Below are 21,814 nucleotides of genomic sequence, written 5' to 3' on the forward strand. Positions count from 1 at the left end.
CTACCTAGTGAGTCCCCAAATAGCTGAGTCACTTGTAATAGTTACCTTGGCAACATTGTGGCCGACTGCCTGGCAAGAAATGTGAGGGGGCAGGATTGGCTCATGGTTTCCGAGAGTGTGTCCATCCCGTCAGGGAAGGAGGGCAGAGGTGATGGGCTTGGTGGCAGGAGTGTGGACTGGAAGCCGTTCAGGTGGTGGACGAGGAAGCAGAGAACACGCCGCAGGCAGGGCCAGAGATGGGTATGACCTTCAAGGCCAGCCAGTCCCGGTGACCTACTCTGGTCAGTTAGTGCCAACCTCCCAAAGTTTTCCAGAAAGACCCCAAATGGTACCATCAGCAGGAAGTCAAGAGCTCAGACCATGAGCCCATCTGTGGGGTCATTTACCATTCGAACCATCTCCTGGTTCCCTTAATTTTACTCTGCTGGGCGACAGTGTTGAGGAGGCTGTCTTTGGGGCTGAGGAATTTCAAAACAACTCTGGGCAGGGCGGAGGGTGGGGGAGGGCGGGGGATGGGGAGAGGGTGGGCGGGGGAGGGGCGGCAGTGGATTTTCAGAACCTTTTTCTTTCAGTGAGATGCCAGAGAGCTGGTGACCGTCCTAGACAAGAGCTCTCATCACTGTTCTTCTTTTGAGGCACGGTCTTGCTACATAACCCAGGCTGGCTTGAAACTCACTGTGGAGCACAGGATGACCTCAAGCTCATCACCTTCCCTCCCCTCCAGAAGGTCAGAGTACAGGTATGCACCACCACATCCCATGCTCCCTACCGCTGCTCCCCTGTTCTGGCTACTCAGCTTCTCAGGTAAAGAAAGGTTGGGGTCACAGTACTGGCTGTTCAAGGGTCTGTAATAGGAAGGCTGTCTCCTTCCCTCTCTTAGGACTCAGTTTCCATCCTGTACCTTCCCAGGCGTCCAATGCCAGGGCTTCAAGTCACTTCCAGTCTTCTAGCCCTAGGCACAAACAATGGCCAAAGGGAACACAGCGCTGAGTTTAACCCAGAATTCCTTAAAGTGCCAGAGAGGATATGATCTTCTCAAGCAGACATCTGGTTATTCTTCCGGCAGACATTAGAGACGGACCAGTAGGAACAGCTCCGTGACATGCATTTATTGGAAGAAGTACATTTAGCACACTAGAACTGGAGATTTTTTTTCATCCAGCAGATTTTCCATCAAAACAAAAGTACATATTTTAAAAGCCCAACCATACCTGCTTCCTGGCCAGGCGGAAGGAGAGTGCATTTAAAGGGGGACTTAATAGTGTCTTCCATCTTTCCAGCATTAAAATAAACGGACACACAATAATTTGTCTTTGGAAGTAAGTCTCGGAGGACATAGGTGAAGTTCCCCGTGGGGTTATTCATTTTGGGATTGTGCTGTAAAAAGAAACACAGACACAGATACACACACACAGAGAGGGGGGCGGAGAGGAGAGAGAGAGAGAGAGAGAGAGAGAGAGAGAGAGAGAGAGAGAGAGAGAGAGAGAGAGAGATCAGTTAAGACCTTGGTGAGAGCTCTGAGCTCTAAAGGTCCCATTTTCAAATTGTAAACAGGTTTAAAAACATCATAGGATTAATTGTGAAAAGGGTTATAAGTCTCTAGAAGCAAGCAGTTTATCACCAAACCACATGTTTAGACATATGCACACATATTTTAAAACCACATCTGGCCCATCAACTCCTTTTCTGGATGAGAAAAAAAAGTACTGAAGGGCATGAAGACCCCTGTGACACCCTTTCTACAGTATCACCATGACACCCTTTCTACAGTATCACCATGACACCCTTTCTACAGTATCACCATGACACCCTTTCTACAGTATCACCATGACACCCTTTCTACAGTATCACCATGACACCCTTTCTACAGTATCACCATGACACCCTTTCTACAGTATCACCATGACACCCTTTCTACAGTATCACCATGACACCCTTTCTACAGTATCACCATGACACCCTTTCTACAGTATCACCATGACACCCTTTCTACAGTATCACCATGACACCCTTTCTACAGTATCACCATTTTCCCTTAGCCCCACCTCTACTCCAAATACTAACTCTGCAAAAAGTCTTATTCCGCAATTCCTCAAGGGCACTCTCAGTAGCAATTTCTTAAGTTGGGACTTATAGTCATACAAGTCTTCAGTAAGAAGTGTCTCTATCAGCTTCTCCTGAGGAGGAGGGGTTACTAAACAAAGAGGCAGATGGCTCAACAAAACACAAGCTCATGCACGGAGGGAGTCATGGAAAAGACGGTGGGGCGGGGTGGACACGGTGCAGCAGTGAAGCTGGCACCTCCCAGGGGAAGGGAATAAGACAGGCTCCCAAGGTCCGGAGTGCCCATGACCGCAGCTGGCCATATTTCCCCAGCCCACAGAGCATTCTTTCCCTTTAAAAGAGACACTCCAGAGGAGAGCGAGCTCTGCCATGCTTTTCGGGAAGAAGCCCATTCCAGTCAGGCTCTGTCCCACGACTCATCAGAGGCACCCTTATCAAAGGGCCCTCCCTTCACTCCAGACATGGGACCCGCCTGCCACAGCCTCCTGCTAAACACCATCTTGGCATCTCCCATTTAGCAAAACCTAACTGAGCTTCAGACAGAGTCCTCATTACTTCCGCTAGTGGCAACTGTAACATGCTGTGGCCTTAACTTTTCCCATTTCTCTACCATACTCTAGAGTCCATTTATAAAATACACTGTAGCACTGGCAGGTCCCACGGCCAACTGGTCCAGGCTACTCCCACCTGTTGCCTGGGTTACACCAATGGCCTCTTTTATTCCAAGATTTAATTTGATTTAAAGAGGATTTTTCTTTAGTAAAGAAGAGACCTGCTGTCTATAGTTTTCATCCCGCAGTGTCATTATTATCCCAGTCAACACACTTCATTTCTGAAGCAGTCTAAAATGCTGCAGTTCGTGGTATGAACATGAAGAAGTGTGGCTGAAATGTAACAGTAGATGCTACAATGTCTTTCCCCTTCTTACCCCTGCCCCATCTCTCTCTGCAATGCTGAGTGTGGAACACGAGAGAAATATGCAGCCCTCCCCTGACTTTACACAGCTCTTGAAGAGATAGTGAGGAACATCCACGGCCAGCTTGGCATTGCTTTGATCTGAACCCGAGGAAGCACTTACCATCCTCATGCTCTTGCCCGCCCGCTCTTCGATGACAAATGACTTAGAGCCTAGTACTTCCCATATGCTCTCCCCGTATATCTTGGGGGTGACAGGTGGGAATTTCACTGTCACGTTGATGTGATCCACGAAGCCAATAACCTCAAATTCTGGCGGCTCAGGTATAACTGTGTAGGAAAGAGAACGAGAATGAGCTCCAGTGGGTCTTTTGGTACGCAAGGTTGCGCCTCCTAAGAAAGGCTCATTCTGTGGGAGTGGGCTTCTAATTCTAGCTGGATAGCATTGTTTGGATTTACTGGTGAAATCGTTTACAAAAGTAAAATGATTCATGACATTCCTATGGCACATTGAGACAGATTTGAGATGGACATCAACAGAGTTCCAGTTCTCAAGCTGTATTCTACATACAAAATTTAAAGTGACTTGTCTTCATAACTCAACATAAATATATAGCAATAATATACACTTGCAGAAAATACAGGTGGGAATTTCCTTTGAGTATAATTAACTTCCATGATGTACGTATATGAATAAATACGTGTTCACAAGTATTAACTGGGGCGTATAACTGTCATACATGCGTATGTATGTTCATAAATATACACACGGAAATTAAATCCTTCTAACCCACATTTTTTATGCCACTTAACTACTTAAAAAACAAAACAGACAAACAAAACAACCCAGATTTTCCCTACACAGCCTGGCTGGCCTTGAACTCACAGTTCTCTCCTTCAGGTTCTTCAGTACCGGGATTACAAGCACGAGTCATCATTCCTGGCTCACTTAACTATAATTCATAAACATATTTATCTACCCCAAGGGCTAGAAAACCATGTCTCATGGGTTAGATGTTGGCACAACCTACAATTTCAGATCTTTTTCTTTTGGATGGTTTTGCATTTTTGGGGGGGTGGGAATCTCAAAGGAAAACATGAAGGACAACCCAACAGAGCCTGTATCCTGTATATGGGCCACGAAGTCTAACGTGTCCTTCTTCCAACTCACCGCGTACCTTTCCAGGATGAATTTAAAATCTTGTGTTCTAGACCCCAACTGTTTTGAACAAATTGATTATCCTTAATATTTATGAAAAGAACCAATGTGTCATTCAGTGTTCTTGAGCTGAATCTTTGCATTTGTCCTTAGCTATTTCTTTCTCTCTGTGTCGTCTTCTTTTTTTCTGAGACAGGGTTTCTCTGTGTAACAGCTCTGGCTATCCTGAGATTCACTTTGTAGACCAGAGTGATCTCAAATTTAGAGATCCACCTGCCTCTGCCTCCCGAGTGCTGGAATTAAAGGCATGTGCCACCACTGCCAGGATCTTTTTCCTTTTAAAAGTACTTTTAGGGGCTGGAGAGATGGCTCAGAGGTTAAGAGCACTGACTGCTCTTCTGGAGGTCCTGAGTTCAATTCCCAGCAATCCACATGGTGGCTCACAACCATCTGTAATGAGATCTGGTGCCCTCTTCTGGCCTGCAGGCATACATGGAGGCTGAACACTGTGTACATAATAAATAAATCTTAAAAAATTACATTGATTTTTTTTAAAGTGCTTTTAAAAAATTATTAAATTACGTGTATGTGTGCACACTTATGGGGAATGTGCACATAAGTGCAGTTGCGTGAAGAGGCCAGAAGAGGGCAGCAGATCCCTGAAGCTGGAGTTCTAGGTGGTTGTGAGCTGTGGCTGCTGGGAACTGAACTCAGCTCTGTAGGAACACCGTGTACTCTTAGTTGCCCAGCCATCTCTCCAATTGTCTTGGCCATTTTTTAATAACAAATTATCAATAGGGAATTCTTGGTTAGAGTCGTCACATGTTAAAGGTTTTTAGTTTTATTTATTCTCTCCATATTTGATAGAAATACATCTACTATTTTAAGGTTTTTTTTTTTTTTTTTACTTTATTTGTGCGTGTGCATGCACATGTGTGTGTGCATGCATCATAGCACAGGTGTGAAGGTCAGAGGACAACTTTTGGGAACTTCTCTGTCTCTACCATGTGGGTAGAGACCGACCAGATCATTGGGTTTGGGGACAAATGCCTTTACTCACTGAGCCATCTTGCTGGCTTATGTTACTTGCTTTGTTTTTGTTTTTTCTTAAAATACATGTGGCTGAATCTGTTCAGAAGAACGGTGTCAAAGCAGGAGGTCTGTGTTGCTTTTCTAGTCCTGGGGGTTTGGTTTTATTTGTTTGACAAAGGGTCTGACTATGTAGCCCTGACGACTGACTTCCTACATTCTATGCAGCCTAAGCTGACCTCAAACCTGCAGTAATCCTCCTGTCTCAGGCTCTTCGGGGCTGGAATTACATGTGTGCATTACCATACTTGGCGATCTTAGGTTTTAGTATTCTTTTCATATTTATTATTTGGATCATGAAAAATACTTATTACTTGAATACATATTCCTTATCATGATCTATAAATTATTCTTCAATCTCTTTTCTGTGAGTGTATGCACAGATATAAATGGTGATCCAAAGCCTGCATACCACTGCAGTGGTCTCATGCCTCGTAAGATCTGAATCATGGGTCATGGTAGGCACATTATCATTTGCCAAGTATGTTTGCGCGCGCGCGCACACACACACACACACACACACACACACACACACACCTACTCGATCTGTAAGAGCATGCCAAAACCAAATCATGACCTTGGAAACCAGTTATAAAGGAGCTGGAACCACTAACACAAGTGCCCAGGAGGTGGCCCTCAGACACAGGGAAAGAGAGAAAGGGTCACTCCACCCTGTGAGCTGAGGGTCCTAGGGGTCACATATGCAGCTTCATTGGGTTATAGTCTCAGACAGGCTGTGGTAGTCAGGAAGACACTGGCCTAAACTGACACAACAGCTTAGAAAGAAACATACAAACCCTCTTCCCTACTTCCTGTCAGGCTCCTCCTCACTTCCTGCCAGGCTCCTCCCTACTTCCTGCCAGGCTCCTCCTCACTTCCTGCCAGGCTCCTTCCCCACTTCCTGCCAGGCTTCTCCCTACTTCCTGCCAGGCTCCTCCCCACTTCCTATCAGGCTCTTCCCCATTTCCTGCAAGGCTGCAAAGAGATCAGGAAAACAGTTGCAGCTACTGCTGAAAACCTGCCCAAAATCTGAGAAGACCAGGTTATGGACCCACTTTTCAGATCAGAAAGCTGAGGCTCTGAGCAACCAATGACCACACAAGGCAGGGCCAAGAGTCAACCCAGCTCTCAAGTCAAACACCTTTGCAAACCTTTCTCTATGTAGCAAACCACAGAGAGAGAGAGAGAGAGGCATGCTCACTGTCTGTGTTCAAGACATAGGGATCACAATGGCTCGGCATGGAGTCTCCTCTGTAAATGACGATGATGGGAACATAGACCGCATGCGTGTCATTCCACTTGTCTGTCACGTCGCAAGATGGTTCCGTGATATTTCTACAGTTCTCAAGCACCTTCGGATCTTCTTGTGTGCTTTGTGGGGTGGGGGAGAAGATGAAAAAGGAAAAGCTGAGCATATGTGTTCTGAGAGTCCACTCTCTGGGCCTCATTCATTCCTTCAGGGCTCTGACCAGATATTCCACACTTACTTTATCTTAAAATTGGACATGTTAAACTCTACCTGGCCCCACACTTTTAATCTCTTTTGGATTTTTTCCCCTAAGGATTCATTATATCTTTATTTGCTTAATAATGTCCCCAGCTTCTTTCTGAACATCTGTGCCTAGAGGAAAGGGCTTTGTTTCATGGATGCAATCTGCTGCATGGAGGGAGGGAGGGAGGGAGGGAGGGAGGGAGGGAGGGAGGAAGGGAGGGAGGGAGGGAGGCTGGCTTTCCTGGCCTTGGCCTCAGACCTCCCTTTCACTCTCAGGTCATTACGACTGCTTTACCAAGACCTCCCTCTCTGGCTGAAGGTCATAGAGCATAGTCTTAAGTCAGAACTGTGTTAGTTTAGGGACAACATGGACATCTGGTCTACCAAGCTTGGGGAAGAAAGGGAAAGTGTTGGTTAGCTAGGAGAACCTAGGGCTGAAGAATTATCTGGATTGAGTTTGCCCGTGGTCAAGTCTGTAGGTGATTATCTTGATTGTTAATTGACGTTGGAAGCACCCTGAAGGTGGGTGACCCTGCTTCCTGGCCTGGGTGTTGAACTGTATGAGTAGAAAAAAGTAGCTGAGGGACTAGCTTAAGCCGAGCAAGCAAGGCTCCATGGATTTGTTCCTCTGATCATGACTGTGATGTGACACTTGAAGTTCCTGCCTTGATTTCCCTCAACAATGGACTGTAGCCTGGAATTGTAATCCAAATAAACCCCTTTCTTCCTCAAGTTCCTGTTGGCCAGGGTGTTTTATCATAGTGGCAGAAACTAGACTGGGTAGGTTAAAAGCATGTGTGATCATCAAGAAGATAAAAACAGACTTGTCAGGAGAAAGGGAGATTCACAAGAGACCTTTGCCTTCTCCTGGCCAGTTTAACAGTTGGACGTCAGGTACATAATCAAGAAAAGGACATTTTGGGCCAGGTCACAGAGCTTACATATACAATACTCTCTCCTCAAAGAGCTACTTGGTCGTAACAAGGATGCAGGAAAGATGAACGTGGGAGCAAGAGGGCCAAGGTAGGCTCCATCAACTCCATCTTTACTCCTTGTAGCAATCCTTAAGCAGAGACAAAATGCTCTGGACTAAGTATCAAGCTTGTCAGTAGCGAAATGACGTTGAACCCAAGCTTGCAGAGCTTCTAGAATCTAACCTGTCTCCATGAGTAAAGAAATGTGGACGGAAAGCATTATATGGTCAACAGACTTTGAGCCCCATGGGAAGTGAGACCCTTAAATGTCAGAGTGACTGAAAACAGATCACTGTGAACCACAAGAATCTGGCTTTGGTTATGAACACAAACGTTGCCTCCAAATAGCTTTGGGTTATTAAAGATTTCAAATTAATTAAGAAAGGATCAGTGTTTTGACTTTGACCCTTTAAGGTTCTGAATTTAAAAAAGAGAAATCCAAGACAAAGAGTTGGGAAGTGGTTGCCCAGAAGGCATGAGGATCTGTGGTTCGATCCCCAGCCATCACACGGAGGCAGCACCTACAATCCTAGCTCTGGGGAGACAGACTGTGGGATCCCTGGGGCTTACTGGCCAGCCAACCTAGCAAAAGCCTCAAGCCCCTCCCTCAAAACTTAAGGTGGAGAGTGGATGAGGCAGACATATAATGTCAACCAACCTCTGACCTCAGGAAACATATGCACACGTTCCCCCCACACACATAAATTAACTTAAAAAAGTCTGGGACCAAAAGTGTGTATATTGAGGGGAGAAATTGCACAATATGAAAGAAAGGTAACACATTCAGCAAGAGAAGAAAATGAAACACCAACCAACCTCATGAATGTGCTCCAAAATGTATAGTGAGTGGGTGGGAGCGACTTGTTCTCTAATTCCAATGATAAAACTAGCCGGAAGTTTCGTAATATCAGGTTCGCAGTGCAAGATTCTTTTGGGTACTCTGGAGGGAACGGGAGGTGAAAAGAAAGAAAAGAAAACAAACAAACAAAAAAATGAAATCTGAAATTCAGGATTGCTCTCCCGCTTGGGAGCTTAGACCCAACGTCCCCCAGGGAAGCCTAAGAACAATGGCATCTGGAACATGCAGGAAGTCTGCTGGACATGGGAAATGAAGTAATTCAGCTAGCGACAACATATTGTCAGAGGAGCAAAGTTCACAAACAGAAACCAGCACCCTGTAACTTGGACAAAGGGTTCCCAAATAATCACACTCCTTCCGGACCAGGGGCTTCTTCCACAACCTTCTCATCCTCTTTGCTCAACTGGTCCATAAATCGCCCCACCCACTTTAGACTTTCCCTCTCTCTATCTCCCTGTCTCTCTTCCTCCCTCCCTTTCCCCAGCTCAGTTCCCCACTGCACTTTAATTCCCCTGGTCACAAAAAGGAGGAAGAATTCTAGTTTTAAAAATGTATTTTCCTTTACCTGAAACCAGTATGTAGAAGATGAGATATTAAAGAGAAACTATGTCTGCATCATATTTTCTGTCTTCATTCTTTTATTAGTGAGAGATTAAAACTTCAGTGTTTCTGTAAGAGGGTGTCTTAGTGATCGCTAGTGTTTCTTTCCTTATGATGGTTTTAGGAGATTGTAAATGGAGACTGTACTTTCATTTCCCGGCCACCCAGACCCGAATAATCACACAGAAACTATATTAATTACAACACTGCTTGGACAATGGCTCAGGCATATTACTAGCTAGCTCTTACATCTTAAATTAACCTATTTCTATTAATCTACGTGTCACCACAAGGCTATGACTTACCAGTAACGTTCTGGTATGTTTCTTCTGCGGCAGCTATAGGAGACAGATAATGAAAACTTCAATTAGGCAATCCTAGCTCCTCTTCTGGACAAAGGATTCCAATAAGCTTGTCAGCACACCCGAGATCAAGCTTTCCCTGTCTGTTAGCCCGACACTTTGACCCTTACATTAAATATAGCCAAACTCAGAATAATTCTTACCAACAAAAGCAGATGACGAACCAAATTGTAGGATCATGCACACTAGGAGGAAGAAAAACAAGTTACAGAGATGTTTATTCTGGGTTCAGATTATCAGCATCACGCTAAATTTAAGAGCCTTTGACACGCGTGCACTCACAAACACTGAGATTTGCTTGTGCTAACAAAAATACTGTGAAGAACAGAAATGTTCCTGGCCAACACTGGCACCACCAACACTTGTGGCAATCAGGGCAGAAGCAAGGTGAGGCCTCTGGGACCCGACACAGCGAGGACTGGGTAGGAAGAGAGTGTCTGAGGAGCAGCTGTGCATGTGAAACATTTCTCAGGATAGAAGTCATCATACTGTTCACTAATACACTTTAAGGTAAAGATATTTACCAAGGGCGGACGGTGAAGAGAGGGGTTTGGGATGGGAACTAGGGAGTGCTGTCCCCTTGGAGCAGGCTTAAGTTAAGGGGGGCATTTATTTCCAGATCTGGTAAAGATTTAAGGGGAGTGGGATTCCTGGCATTTTACAGAAGGTGGAGTCCATGGGTGGTACACATTATCCATGGGTCCTTACACTGGGACAACTGTCACACTCAGGAGTCCCTAAGGACAAATGAAGGGACAGATGATCTGTCAGTGAAACAGTCAAGAGGAAGAAGGAGAAGGGGTGGGATAAAATAGAACTATAATGAAGGGCTAGAAATAAATAATAAATAAATAAATGAACTGCATAACCCCAAGTTCAGGGCTGGATTTCCAATTTTGTGTCCATGGGAAGAGATAAAGGGGTTGTCCTCTCCACTCCACTGTGGGTTAGACTTAGAGCAACCACCCTTCAGTTAGAAACAAGGGTGTTTCCCTAATATGATTGTAGCTTATATTATTCTGGCTTAACTCAAATTAACAGGCAGAAAACCACAGGGTGCCTGATACTGGTCATTGCGATCTGGGTCCTCCAGCCATGGACACTGGTTTGCCAAACCACATCAGAGCTGTGTGTGATGACATGGACACAGGTTTGCTCCTCTAACAGCCGTTAGATGAACAGTAACACTTACCCCCGAGACACAGGTTACAGAGACTGACTGCAGAGAAGGCGCGGTTGGAAAGCATCCTGGTGAGTCTGTAAGTCCTTCCTCTGCTCTCACATCTGAAAAAAATAATATTGATGTGATCAAAAATTCAGAAGCACCCAATTATATTGTCACACACACCACACACGCAATAATAAAAGGCAAGTAAGAACTGGCGGAATTTGAGCTACGGATGTGGTTCTGTTGGTAGACCCGGACTGGTCTCCAGCCTGGCATAGACTCAGTGTGCTGGGGTACATCTGTCATCTAAGCACTCAGAGAGATGGGGAGAAGATCAGAAGTTCAAGGTCATCCTCAGCTACACAGGGAGTTTGAAGCCAGCAGGGACAAGGCAGCCAAATTCCTGGTTTTATCTTCCCTAGTTCCTTGGGACTGGACCATCAATTTGCTCGGCTCTTCTTCCAGCTTGTGGTACCAATCCCTAGCTAAGGAGATATTTTTTTTAGGTTAAATGTTTGAATAGACAATGAGTATTGGGTTAATTGATTTTTAATTATTAAAAAATTAAATTAACAAATCTGACTGTGTCTGTGTGTGGGTATATGTATGTGAGCAGGGCGCCTGTGGAGGCCCAAGGAGCTGGAGTTACAGGAAGTTATGAGCCTCTCTTCGTGGGTGCTGAGGATTGAATCTGAATCTTCTGTAAACCTAACTGCTGAGACATCTCTCTAGCACCTATGTTATTACTATGTGACACAGGCTGGCTTGAACTTGAGTAAGCCTCTTGGCTCAGCCTTCCAAGTGCTAAGATTACAGCCAGGCACCACCATCCTGGCTAAATGAATTTCCCTTTCTTTCAGACAACAGGTAGAATATTCAACCATTTCCTACTTAATTCTTTTTCTCCTAAAAAATAAGTTTGAGAGGTATTCCTACCAGAGAAAATGCTATTGTTTTTAAAATATAGTTGTTCATGTTCAGTATGCCTCTATGGACACACTATCACTTAGGAAGTTTCTCCACCCATCGTTGGTTCTACCATGATGGATTAGCCCCTCTCCAAGTGTGAGCCAACACAATCCTCTCCACCAGGTATTTGGTTACAGCAGTGAGAAAAGTAACTAAAACAGAACACTAGTAACAAGACTAGCCATTGCTGTTACAACCTTGACCTTGCGGTTCCTAAGTCTTGGGGAGGGTTTTCAGGAGGAATGTGGAAGACTTTGGAGCATTTGGCTACAGAAGCTTTTAAGTGCCTACTGAGTGCTTAAAGCTTTAATACGGATTTGGAAGGCCAAAATGCTCAGATACACAAGTAGTAGAGACTCTATGGTTTCAGAGAGGAACAAGGACTCTCCAGGGAATCTGGCTAAAGGTCATTTATGCTGCAGTCTGGCAAAGACTCCGCCTGTAGCCTGAGGAGGCTGAGTTGGAAGTCACGGGCTGATTTGTTTGAAGGAGTAGGTCTTAATTAAAGATGGGATGCGCACGCAGGCTGCCATGGTTACTGCTCACCGCTCTTATCCATGTCTGTGCTGAAAGAGAGCAACAGGTGATGCCGAAAACCACGGAGAAACATGCAGCCTGGCAAGGAAGGCAGCGCGTTGAAAGCTGCTTGCAGGCAAGGTGGGTGTGGGTGACACTGGCAACTGTTAAAGATGCTAGCGCCACTAAAGAGAAGCCAGGGAGTTTGCACTAGGATCATAAGAAAGTTATCCCAAAGGCAAGACACCGCCCACTGAGCGCTCCGGGCTATAACAATGCATTCCACTGGGAAAAGAAGGCCACTGAGAGGTAGACAGAATCCACTGGTACCCGCCCCCCTCCCCATGCCCCATTGCAAAACAGCTGCCTAGGACAGCAGCTGAGGCACAGGGAGGCCAGCCTACATCTCAAGGTGGCAGCAGATCTTGGTGTTCTGTGTGGTGCTGTTTTTGGAGGAATGCAAGACCCAAGAATGCGTGGATTAAAGGAGTCTTCTACCAGTGCTGAGGAGGGTATTGCATGTGTTTCTAGCATTCATCTCCCGAATAGGCTGCGTGTGAAGCTGTGGGGGTCAAGCCCACACTGTAATATGGGCTTAGGTTATCGAAGACATCAAAAATGTGGGATGTTCACCAAGGAAAGCTTAAGGTGGCAAATTGGAGCTGGTCCAAGGAGAAGGTCAAGAGTACCACAGGCAGAACTGGAGGGGCAGGGCTGCCCAAGACTGCAATAGCTCCAGGACCCTAGATCCCAGAGGTGGAACTTTAGGATTTGGTATTGGGATTTGGTCTTGCTTCGGTCCAGTCCTTCCTGCTGTGGTTGTGATAGTGGATTTCCCAGTGTTCAGACTTGTAAGCCAAACAAACCTCTGCTTATTAAAAATTACCCAGTTGTGCTGTTCTATTAGTCTAGCAGAAAATGAGCGAAGACCGTGGTATATCTGTTAGGTTATTACAGGGAACAGCACAGGAAGATTTTAATACCGTCTAGTTACACACATGTGAACAAGGTGTGCACCTACCAGCAGGGAACATTCGGGGCCTCCTGCTAGCAACAGGGGAGGCATCACTACTCGGACATTGAAGAGAAAACACAAGTCCAGCAGGAGCTTGTACGGAGAATCCCATCTGAAGAGTATGACAGACAACGAAATGACACCTCCAGGCCACAGAGGCTTCAGGGTGGGACTGAGGACACAGGGCTTTCATTACGTCATTATATCACATGTCCAAACTCAGCTAGGGCGGTGGCGTGTGCCTGCAGGACAGGAGCCTAAGGGAAGACGGTAAAAGCTGGGCCTGGGGGACAAACAGTAGCACCCAGGTGGGGGGCTAAACATTCTAACTTTGACAGAAATTGTCTTGCTGCTGGCTTTTACGGCTGTACCAATTCACAGAGGTGTTTGCCTTCCACGCCTCTCCACAGCATCCAAACCTTGGTTTTATTTTTTATCAAATTTATAAATAAAAACCCTCTTTCCTAATATTAGTTTTTATCTCTTATTCTGGTGGGTGTCAAGGATCTCTCCACACATTTGAAGGCTACGCACCATTCTTTTCTGTCAGCTCTTTCTTCCACTTCTATTGATGTTTTTCTCTTTTTGGCAGGGACTCTTTCTAAGTATGAGAACGTGGCAATTCACGGTATGAATCACATTCTTTTTTCTTTTTCTAGAGAGTTCTCTGCCTGCCCTTTGATTGCAAGTGCTGGCATGTGCATTCACCTGTGTGTGTGTGTGTGTGTGTACATCATTTGGGAGTTCATGGTTATCAAGGAATGACTATATTTATTTTCTCAGTTTCTGGGATTTGAATTTTCGAAAGCATTCCCCACTCTAAGGTGAGACGGGTTTCTAAGATTGAAAGGAGCCCCATTTGATCTTATTTATTTTCTCTCACTGAGGTCTTAGAGGTCACAGAGAGATTCTTTGGTTCTCCCACTCCAAAATAAAACTATCTGAGATGGAAACCAAAAGGAAAAGGACCACAAAACGGCTGACTCAGCTTAAGCTACAAACAACTTAATGAGACTCCAGGTTAAAATTCAGCTCAGCCCTTTTGCAGAGATTTCCCATCACCCTCCCCACTCTCCTGTGGAAGCATCGTTCGGGAGAGCCTTGTGATGTGTGTCATCACTTCCCATCACAACTCCACGGGAGAGCGTGCATGGCTAGGAGCCTTCCTGGATGCAGGGGACACTTTCATGGTCTCATCTGAGATGACTCATTGCACCTGGACACCTGCCTGTACCCTTGGTCTTCTTGTTTTTCTTATGGTAATGGGTCTTTGTTTTCATGATGTATTTCAAGCAAGACTCAGTTGCTTCAGTAGTGGGAGCACACACACACACATCTGCACATACACACATGCACAAATGCCCACATGTGTGCAAGCACACACTCCCACATGCATGCATACACACACACACACACACACACACACACACACACACACACACACACTCTTCTTCTCCTTCTGGGCCAAGAAAAATCTTCTCCCTTGCTTTGTTCCAGGCAAACCAGGCTCCGTTTCATACCAGATGGCTTCTAACTAAATCCTTCTTCGTTGACTCTAGTTTCCAGTGCTGGAGTCCTGCCTGAATTCTTAACCGAGACCCTGAAAAGTCTCCCTGACCCCAAACAGCTCGGCCTTCCTAAAACAGAGCTCCTATTGTCTCCTCTCTGGAGTCAGCCCCTGTCAGTCTCAGGGCCTTGGATGTAGAAGGACTCCACACTTGGCTTCACATTCTCCTGTCTTAAGATTCCTAAGGTACTTTTGACTATGGTTTTTTAGACCCCCTCTAATGGGGGGGTGCATTCAGGGCACAAAGCCCCAGTTCTGATCTGAGCTCTTTTCTCTTCCCAAAGCAAGATGGGCTAACCAGGACTCAGGAATGCTATTGCTCCATGTTTGGGTGCCAACTAGGTTACAGAAGCGGGATCTCATTGTTCCACTGAAGCCCTCCAGAGGCAAGTGCCAGGAGGTCAGGGTGGGGTGGATGGATTGGGACCATTTGTTCTTTTACTAATGGGAAACTGGCTGGAGTCTGGGTGGGAACAAGTTGATTACCCCCCCCCCCACCCCAGACACTAGCAGACTTACAACAGAGGTCTGCAGATACCTCAACATGGCCAGAAGGCCACAGGACATGGCCAGCCAGCTACAGGAGGGTGGGTCCTTAGAAAAGGGATCGAGGGAGCTGACAGGAAGGAGCAAAGTATGTCAGGCCTATATTCACTCATGCCGAGAGTCCTCACCGAAGCAGAACCCACACTTTACACCTGTGGGGATCTGTAGCACCCCCAGTGCACTCCCCCAATGCCCTTCCCACCCCCAGTGCACTCCCCCAATGCCCTTCCCACCCCCAGTGCACTCCCCCAATGCCCTTCCCACCCCCAGTGCACTCCCCCCAGTGCCCTTCCCACCCCCAGTGTACCTCCCATCCCCCAGTGCCCTTCCCACCCCCAGTGCACTCCCCCCAATGCCCTTCCCACCCCCAGTGCACTCCCCCCATGCCCTTCCCACCCCCAGTGCACTCCCCCCAGTGCCCTTCCCACCCCCAGTGTACCTCCCATCCCCCAGTGCACTTCCCACCTCCCATCCCCCAATGCACCTTCCCCCCCCAGTGCACCTCCTCACCCCCAGGATCCTCTTTGCATCCTTTGGTATGGAAAAAAATAAAAACATGGAAAAAGTAAAAATGGCTACAAAAACGGTCACAAGAAGACCACACATCCTTTTCTGAACCTTGGAGATTTTTCCACAGAGGTAAGTTGCTACTTAGATCCAGATATTAGTAGGTCAGTAACCTAATCTTCCCAACAAACCATCATCAGGAGTCTCACAGCACCTTCTGAGGCTTGAGAAATACTGGAATGGCTGCTTTTTCTTGGTTTGAGTGCAGGTGTGATCAGGTTTGTGTGCGCTGGTATGTGCAGGCCAGAGGCTGATGTGTGTGTGTATGCGTGTGGAGGCCAGAGGTCGATGTGCGTGTGTGTGTGTGTGTGTATGCGTGTGGAGGTCAGAGGTCGATGTGTGTGTGTATGCGTGTGAAGGCCAGAGGTCAACGTGTGTGTGGATGCGTGCGGAGGCCGGAGGTCGATGTGTGTGGAGGTCAGAGGTCGATGTGTGTGGATGCGTGTGGAGGCCGGAGGTCGATATGGGGTGTCTTTCTCCATCACTCTTTCACTTTGTTTATTTTTGGCAAGCAGCAAGAAATCTTATTTAAAGAGACAGATGACTCTACAGGAGCGGCGAGCTCCTAGAGCCAGAATGCTCAAGGGCAGCCTCACCTCACTTTGCTGAAGCAGAGTCTCTCACTGGGAGCCTGGCGCCTACAGATAGGGCTGCTTTGGCTGCCCAGGGTGCCAACCCCCACCCCCACCCCGTGTCAATCACCCAGAGCTAGGATTACAGGGCTGTGCCACTCTTCTTTTCTTTTCTTTTCTTTTTTTTAAACTGGGTTCTAGGGGATTGAACACGGACCCCTGCTTGAGTGACAAGTGACCCACGGAGCCACCTCCCCAGCCTGAGGTTTTGCTTTCTGACCGGAACAGTCTGCCTGAGGACCATCTTGGTTTGTGTCCCTTTCCAGCCGCCAGACTTGATCCTGCTTATCCCCCCCTCCCACCTCCATGCATGGCCAGCACTCTGGAGGTAGAGGCAGGCAGATCTCTATGAGTTCGAGGCCAGCCTGGTCTACAAGAGCTACTTTCAGGATAGTTAGGATTGCTAGGACTGTTACACAGAGAGACCCTAACTCTAAAAATCAAAAAACAAACGAACAAAAAACATATTTGGGGGCTGGAGAGAAGACTCAGCAGTTGAGAGGCCTTGTTACTCTTGCAGAGAACCCGGGTTCTAATCCCACATGGTGGCTCACAACCATCTGTAACTCCAGTTCTAGAGGATCTGACTCCCTCTTCTGACCTCTGTGGGAATTAACCATGCACATAGCACAATGCATATATGCAGGCAAAATACACATAAAACAAAATGAATAAATCTAATTTTAAAAATGAAATATATACGTTCATTTTGTCACTGTTTCCCATGCCCTTCCCTGACTCATGGCTTCTATGACTGTGTCCCTGTGGTCTTCCACTCACGTGCAGTCTCCTGCATCCAGGCTCGCCTTTCATGTCCATTTCCTCACCTTTGAGTTTGTTGTAGTGATTTAAAATGCTGATCCAGTATTTTTATTGAAAGCTTTATATATGCACATGATGCATTTTGATTAATAGGAAGCTGATCTCTCAGACCCACACCCTTCCCAACCCCTCAGCTAATCTCACAGCAGCTTTTTTTTTTTTTAATAGCTTACTGGGTCCAATACAAGAATGTCTGTGGGGCCGTCTACTGCTGCATAGCCAACCTCCCTGAGGCCACTCTCATGAAGAAACAATTTCTTCTCTAGCAGGGATGAAAGGCTGTTCTCCTTCTGCTACATGGACACAGCATCAAAGCGTCTGAGCGCAGCCTCGGTCCTCAGGGGAGCATCTCTGAGCAGCGGCCCGGGGAGGGTGACGGTTAACACACACTCACAGCTGGCCACGGCAGAGAGTAAGTGGGACATCTAGATAATGTGTCCTCCTCCCAAGGTTCAGGGAAGCACGGAAGGGAGCCAGGGGCAGGAGGACTGGGGAAAACTCTTCTACACAGGACAGACTCGCTGCAATTATGAGCTCACTATGGTTACCTGAACAAGACCAGGCTAGTCAATATTCCATCATGAATTCCATTTTATTAACTTGTACGGAAATTCTTCAGCTCCAAGATATAATTATATATCAGCCAAAAGCTATCATACACACACACACACACATACACAGACATACACACAGACACACACACAGAGACACACACATAGACACACACAGACACACACACACAGACACACACACACTAAACCTATGCCTGTGTATTTGAGATAAGGTCTTATATACCATTACATGGACAAGGATGACCCTGAGTTTCTGATCCTTCTGCCTCCACCTCCCAGAATGCTAGGGTGATAGGCGTGTCACCAGGTAGGTGGGATCAAACCTAGCAGGCCTCATGCATACCAGGCCAGCACGCTACCAAGAGAGCTACAGCCCAGTCCCTTATAGATATTTTAAAGTAAGACTCCTTGCATGCTACCCTATCTTTCCTCGGCCTCCCAGCCCTCTCTGCTGCACGGGGCTGGCTTCCATTACTGCTATTGTGAAGAAGTGCGTTGGAATCTCATATAGAATCTCATGGCTTTTTTTCTCATATCTCAGCCTGATTTTGCTTGGATGGAGAGCAAGGGCAGCTTCATGTCCCTGAAGGAGGAGCTCGTACTAGAGCCAGGGAGAAGGCACACAAGAGAGTGTGGCCTGCTGCAGAACTCTGTGCGTGTTTTCTCCACGGAGACTCGTGTCTGGTACGTTGCTCACTGCCAGGAGGGGAGAGGCAAGTGACGTCAACCATTCAGCCTGGGTTGGTCTCCAACTGGGGCAGAACCTTGGAGCACCTTTCCCCTCTTGCTGGTCTCTGTGCACACAAAAGACTACTGCTCCTCTGTGAGAAAAAGAAAAAGCCACGTCTGCCCACCTGCTTCTTTCCTGGTGATTATAAAATAAAATGTTAAAGAGTTTTGTGTTGACTTGTAGAACAGTTTCTAGTGCTCAGAGTATGGTTAAATCTTAAAGAATAAGAAATTTTGAAGAATATCTGAATTAAAAATAAACAAACAAAAACTAAGATAAAGTTTAAGGATATCCAGTTTATAAACTGGCTTCTAGGCTAACTAGTGTGTTCATCTTCCTGTTGGTTCCAGAAATAAAAATTTCCAATCCACCCCTTCCTGCACCTCATCCCCACCCCCATTCCTCATCCTTGGCCTACTGTCAGGAGCATTTTTTAGGAGCTACTGTGGCCATGACGCAACTACAGCTTATAGCGATTGATGGTTCAGATGTCAATCCACCAGAGGAATTACTCTCAGATGGAGGAGGCCTGCCTGGCAGAGCCGGCAGGGCCCTGACTCTGAGAACTGCTGCTTTCGTCTGGAATTTGTTTGTACAATAACAGCTATGATAGCTCCCCACTCCCATGCATTTTCATGTAACGTGCACATGTAATCTCATAAATACATCTCAATTTTATGGATGCACACATTTCGGGATGGTCAGAAAGATGGCTTCTCTCTACACTATGTTCTCCACATCACGATGAGAAACTCAGAAGCCTGTCCTCTGTCATTAGCCTTACAGATGGAGCCAGCCAGCCAGACATGTGTCCTGGATCACAAATGGAACTTTTAAGATTTTACTTATGAAATTGCAGGTTTCTGGCTTTGTAGAATCTAAGGCCCTTAGTGGATTTATGATAAATTAGGGCTGTATTGCAGGTGTCTGTCCTTGTTCTATCTTAGTCCTTCAAGAGACCAATAGCTCCCAACTGACTAACTGTGTCTAGATATTATTAATCGCATTACTAACTGTGTCTAGATATTATTAATCGCATTTCAGACGTGTAAAATAATGCACATATTCTTTGTCTTTTCTTTAGATCTCTCAATGGTTTAGTTTTCTCCCTTTGTAACCTGTAGCAGTCCCTTTAAAGGACTGCCTGACCTCCTCACAGCTGCAGCTGTCGTTAGCTACAAACTAGCTGATTTGTTTTGCTACATATCTTCAAAGAATACCTATGTCCCAGAGAATTTTCCTTGCAGTTTTTTTTTGCAGTTTTTTGTATTACAAACAAGTTGCTGCTAATGAATGAATACACACACACACACACACACATACACACACACTTGGGAATTTCTAAGGGCAGGAGATCTAGATTGAGAAGAAATAAGATGGAGGAGGAGGAGAAAATGTAGAGTAATTAGAACAAGAATGAATTGGAGCAGAGATTTGTAACAGAGACTGGAATTAGAATTGAGACGGAGAATTAGAGTTAAGAAATTACAGACAATTAGGACAGGAGACAGTAGAGGCAGTAGAATAAAGAGCACACGAACAGAAAGACCGTGTGAGGGAAGATTCTTTTCCTGCGGCCATCAGACTTGAGCTCCTACGCTTATCTGGGTTTCTCTTTCTGAACCCTGGATGAGCGCCTTCAAGGCAGGCCCTTGAAGGTTCTCCATGGTCGATTTGCCTCTCACTGTTCTTAAGTCGTCAACCTCCCCTCATAGGACATGCTTCTCATTTATTCCTTTCTGGATTGCACACCAGCAGTTCATTCTGTTTTTGTGGTTTGTTTCTTTTGCTTCTTACTATGTAGCCCCGCATGGCTTGCTTACAGTTTCATCTCTGATAGGTTACTATTCGGTTCATTACTATCACGATGGGGAACCTCATGGCATGCAGGCAGGTTCTGGAATAGTAGTAGAAAGTAGAGACAAAGAGAGGGAGACTGGCTCTGGAGTGCGCTTCTGAAACCTCAAAGCCTCCCCAACAGTGTCATGCCTCCTAATCCTTCTCTGCCGGTTTATCAGTTGGGGACTAAGCGTGACAATACCTGAGCCTGCGGGTGTCAATCTCATTCAAACAACCACACTGTTCTGTGTAAGGGATAATGACGTGAAGACAGCTCACACATGAGTATAGGCCCCAGCTCAACCTGCAGTCATGATGGCTGCAGATAAGAAGCACTGTTATAGCTGTGTGTGGTGGTGCACACCTTTAATTCCAGCACTCAGGAGACAGAAGCAGATAGATCTCTGTGAGTTCAAGGCTAACCTGGTCTATGGAGTGAGTTCCAGGACAGCCAGGGCTGTTACACAGAGAAACCCTGTCTCAAAAAACCCAAAAAAACAAAAACAAAAAACCACAAAAAGGACTGATAAGCACCTATGTCCGCACACTGAGATTTCCTAGATGACAGAGTACATCTTTGACATTCCTGGAATGAGGCAGGCTGGTATGAATGACTTTTCATACTTGGTTACACACTTTTAAGGTAATCTTAAAAGTCAATGACATTTTAATATGTGTGTGTGTGGTAAACAATAATCAAAGAATATATTTGTGTCACTGACTCTTCAACTGTTTGAAGGCCTTGAGATGAAACAGGAAATGAGTCGGGCGAGGCTTTGTGTGGGCAGAGGGAGTGACAGAATTATTTTGGCATTTGGGAATTTTTTTTTTTTGTGAGCGCCTCCTCTCTCTCTCTCTCTCTCTCTCTTGAGTTTTGAGTGAACTTACAGGCTGCAGGTTCCATGGTGAACCGCCACACCTGGTAACTGAAATATGTGTGTGTGTGTGTGTGTGTGTGTGTATTCGTGTGTAGATGTAGATGTAGGTATGTATGTATGTTTTACTTCTGGGCTGGAGATGTGGCTCAGCGATAGAGTATCTGTCATTCATCAGATATGGTTTCAGTCCCCACTACCATCTAACAAACCAACAAATCATAAAAAAAAAAAACAGAAAAAGAAAAAGTAGCTTATTTCTAAAGCGGTACCTCTTCTGGTTTTCTCTCAGCCAGGCCATCACACTTTGTTAAGTTACCCAAACCAAACCCCAAGTGGGTCTTCTTTAACTCAACATTAAATAATTAATTAAATTTGCAGCCCTAGAAATCCAAGCTAGGGCTTTCAAGACTACCAGGAAAGGCCTCTATCACTAACTTAATCGCCAGCTCCTTTTTAATGTTTAAATAATAAACAGGGGG

At 45.9% G+C, this 21,814-nt stretch overlaps 1 protein-coding gene across 1 annotated transcript in view; it reads right to left on the bottom strand.

The window, feature by feature from the left end:
• Window positions 1–21,814, bottom strand: part of LOC130871178 (interleukin-10 receptor subunit beta-like) — an 86,296-nt gene that overhangs the window by 63,080 nt on the left and 1,402 nt on the right. Inside the window, exons 2-8 of the mRNA XM_057764486.1 lie at window positions 10,707–10,798; window positions 9,658–9,699; window positions 9,458–9,490; window positions 8,510–8,633; window positions 6,429–6,598; window positions 3,143–3,309; window positions 1,212–1,377 (exon numbers count right to left, since the gene is read on the bottom strand). Coding sequence (XP_057620469.1) covers window positions 1,212–1,377; window positions 3,143–3,309; window positions 6,429–6,598; window positions 8,510–8,633; window positions 9,458–9,490; window positions 9,658–9,699; window positions 10,707–10,798 — 794 coding nt within the window. The remainder of the gene's footprint in view (window positions 1–1,211; window positions 1,378–3,142; window positions 3,310–6,428; window positions 6,599–8,509; window positions 8,634–9,457; window positions 9,491–9,657; window positions 9,700–10,706; window positions 10,799–21,814) is intronic.

This window comes from Chionomys nivalis, chromosome 3 (assembly GCF_950005125.1).
Source record: "Chionomys nivalis chromosome 3, mChiNiv1.1, whole genome shotgun sequence".
NCBI lineage: Eukaryota > Metazoa > Chordata > Mammalia > Rodentia > Cricetidae > Chionomys > Chionomys nivalis.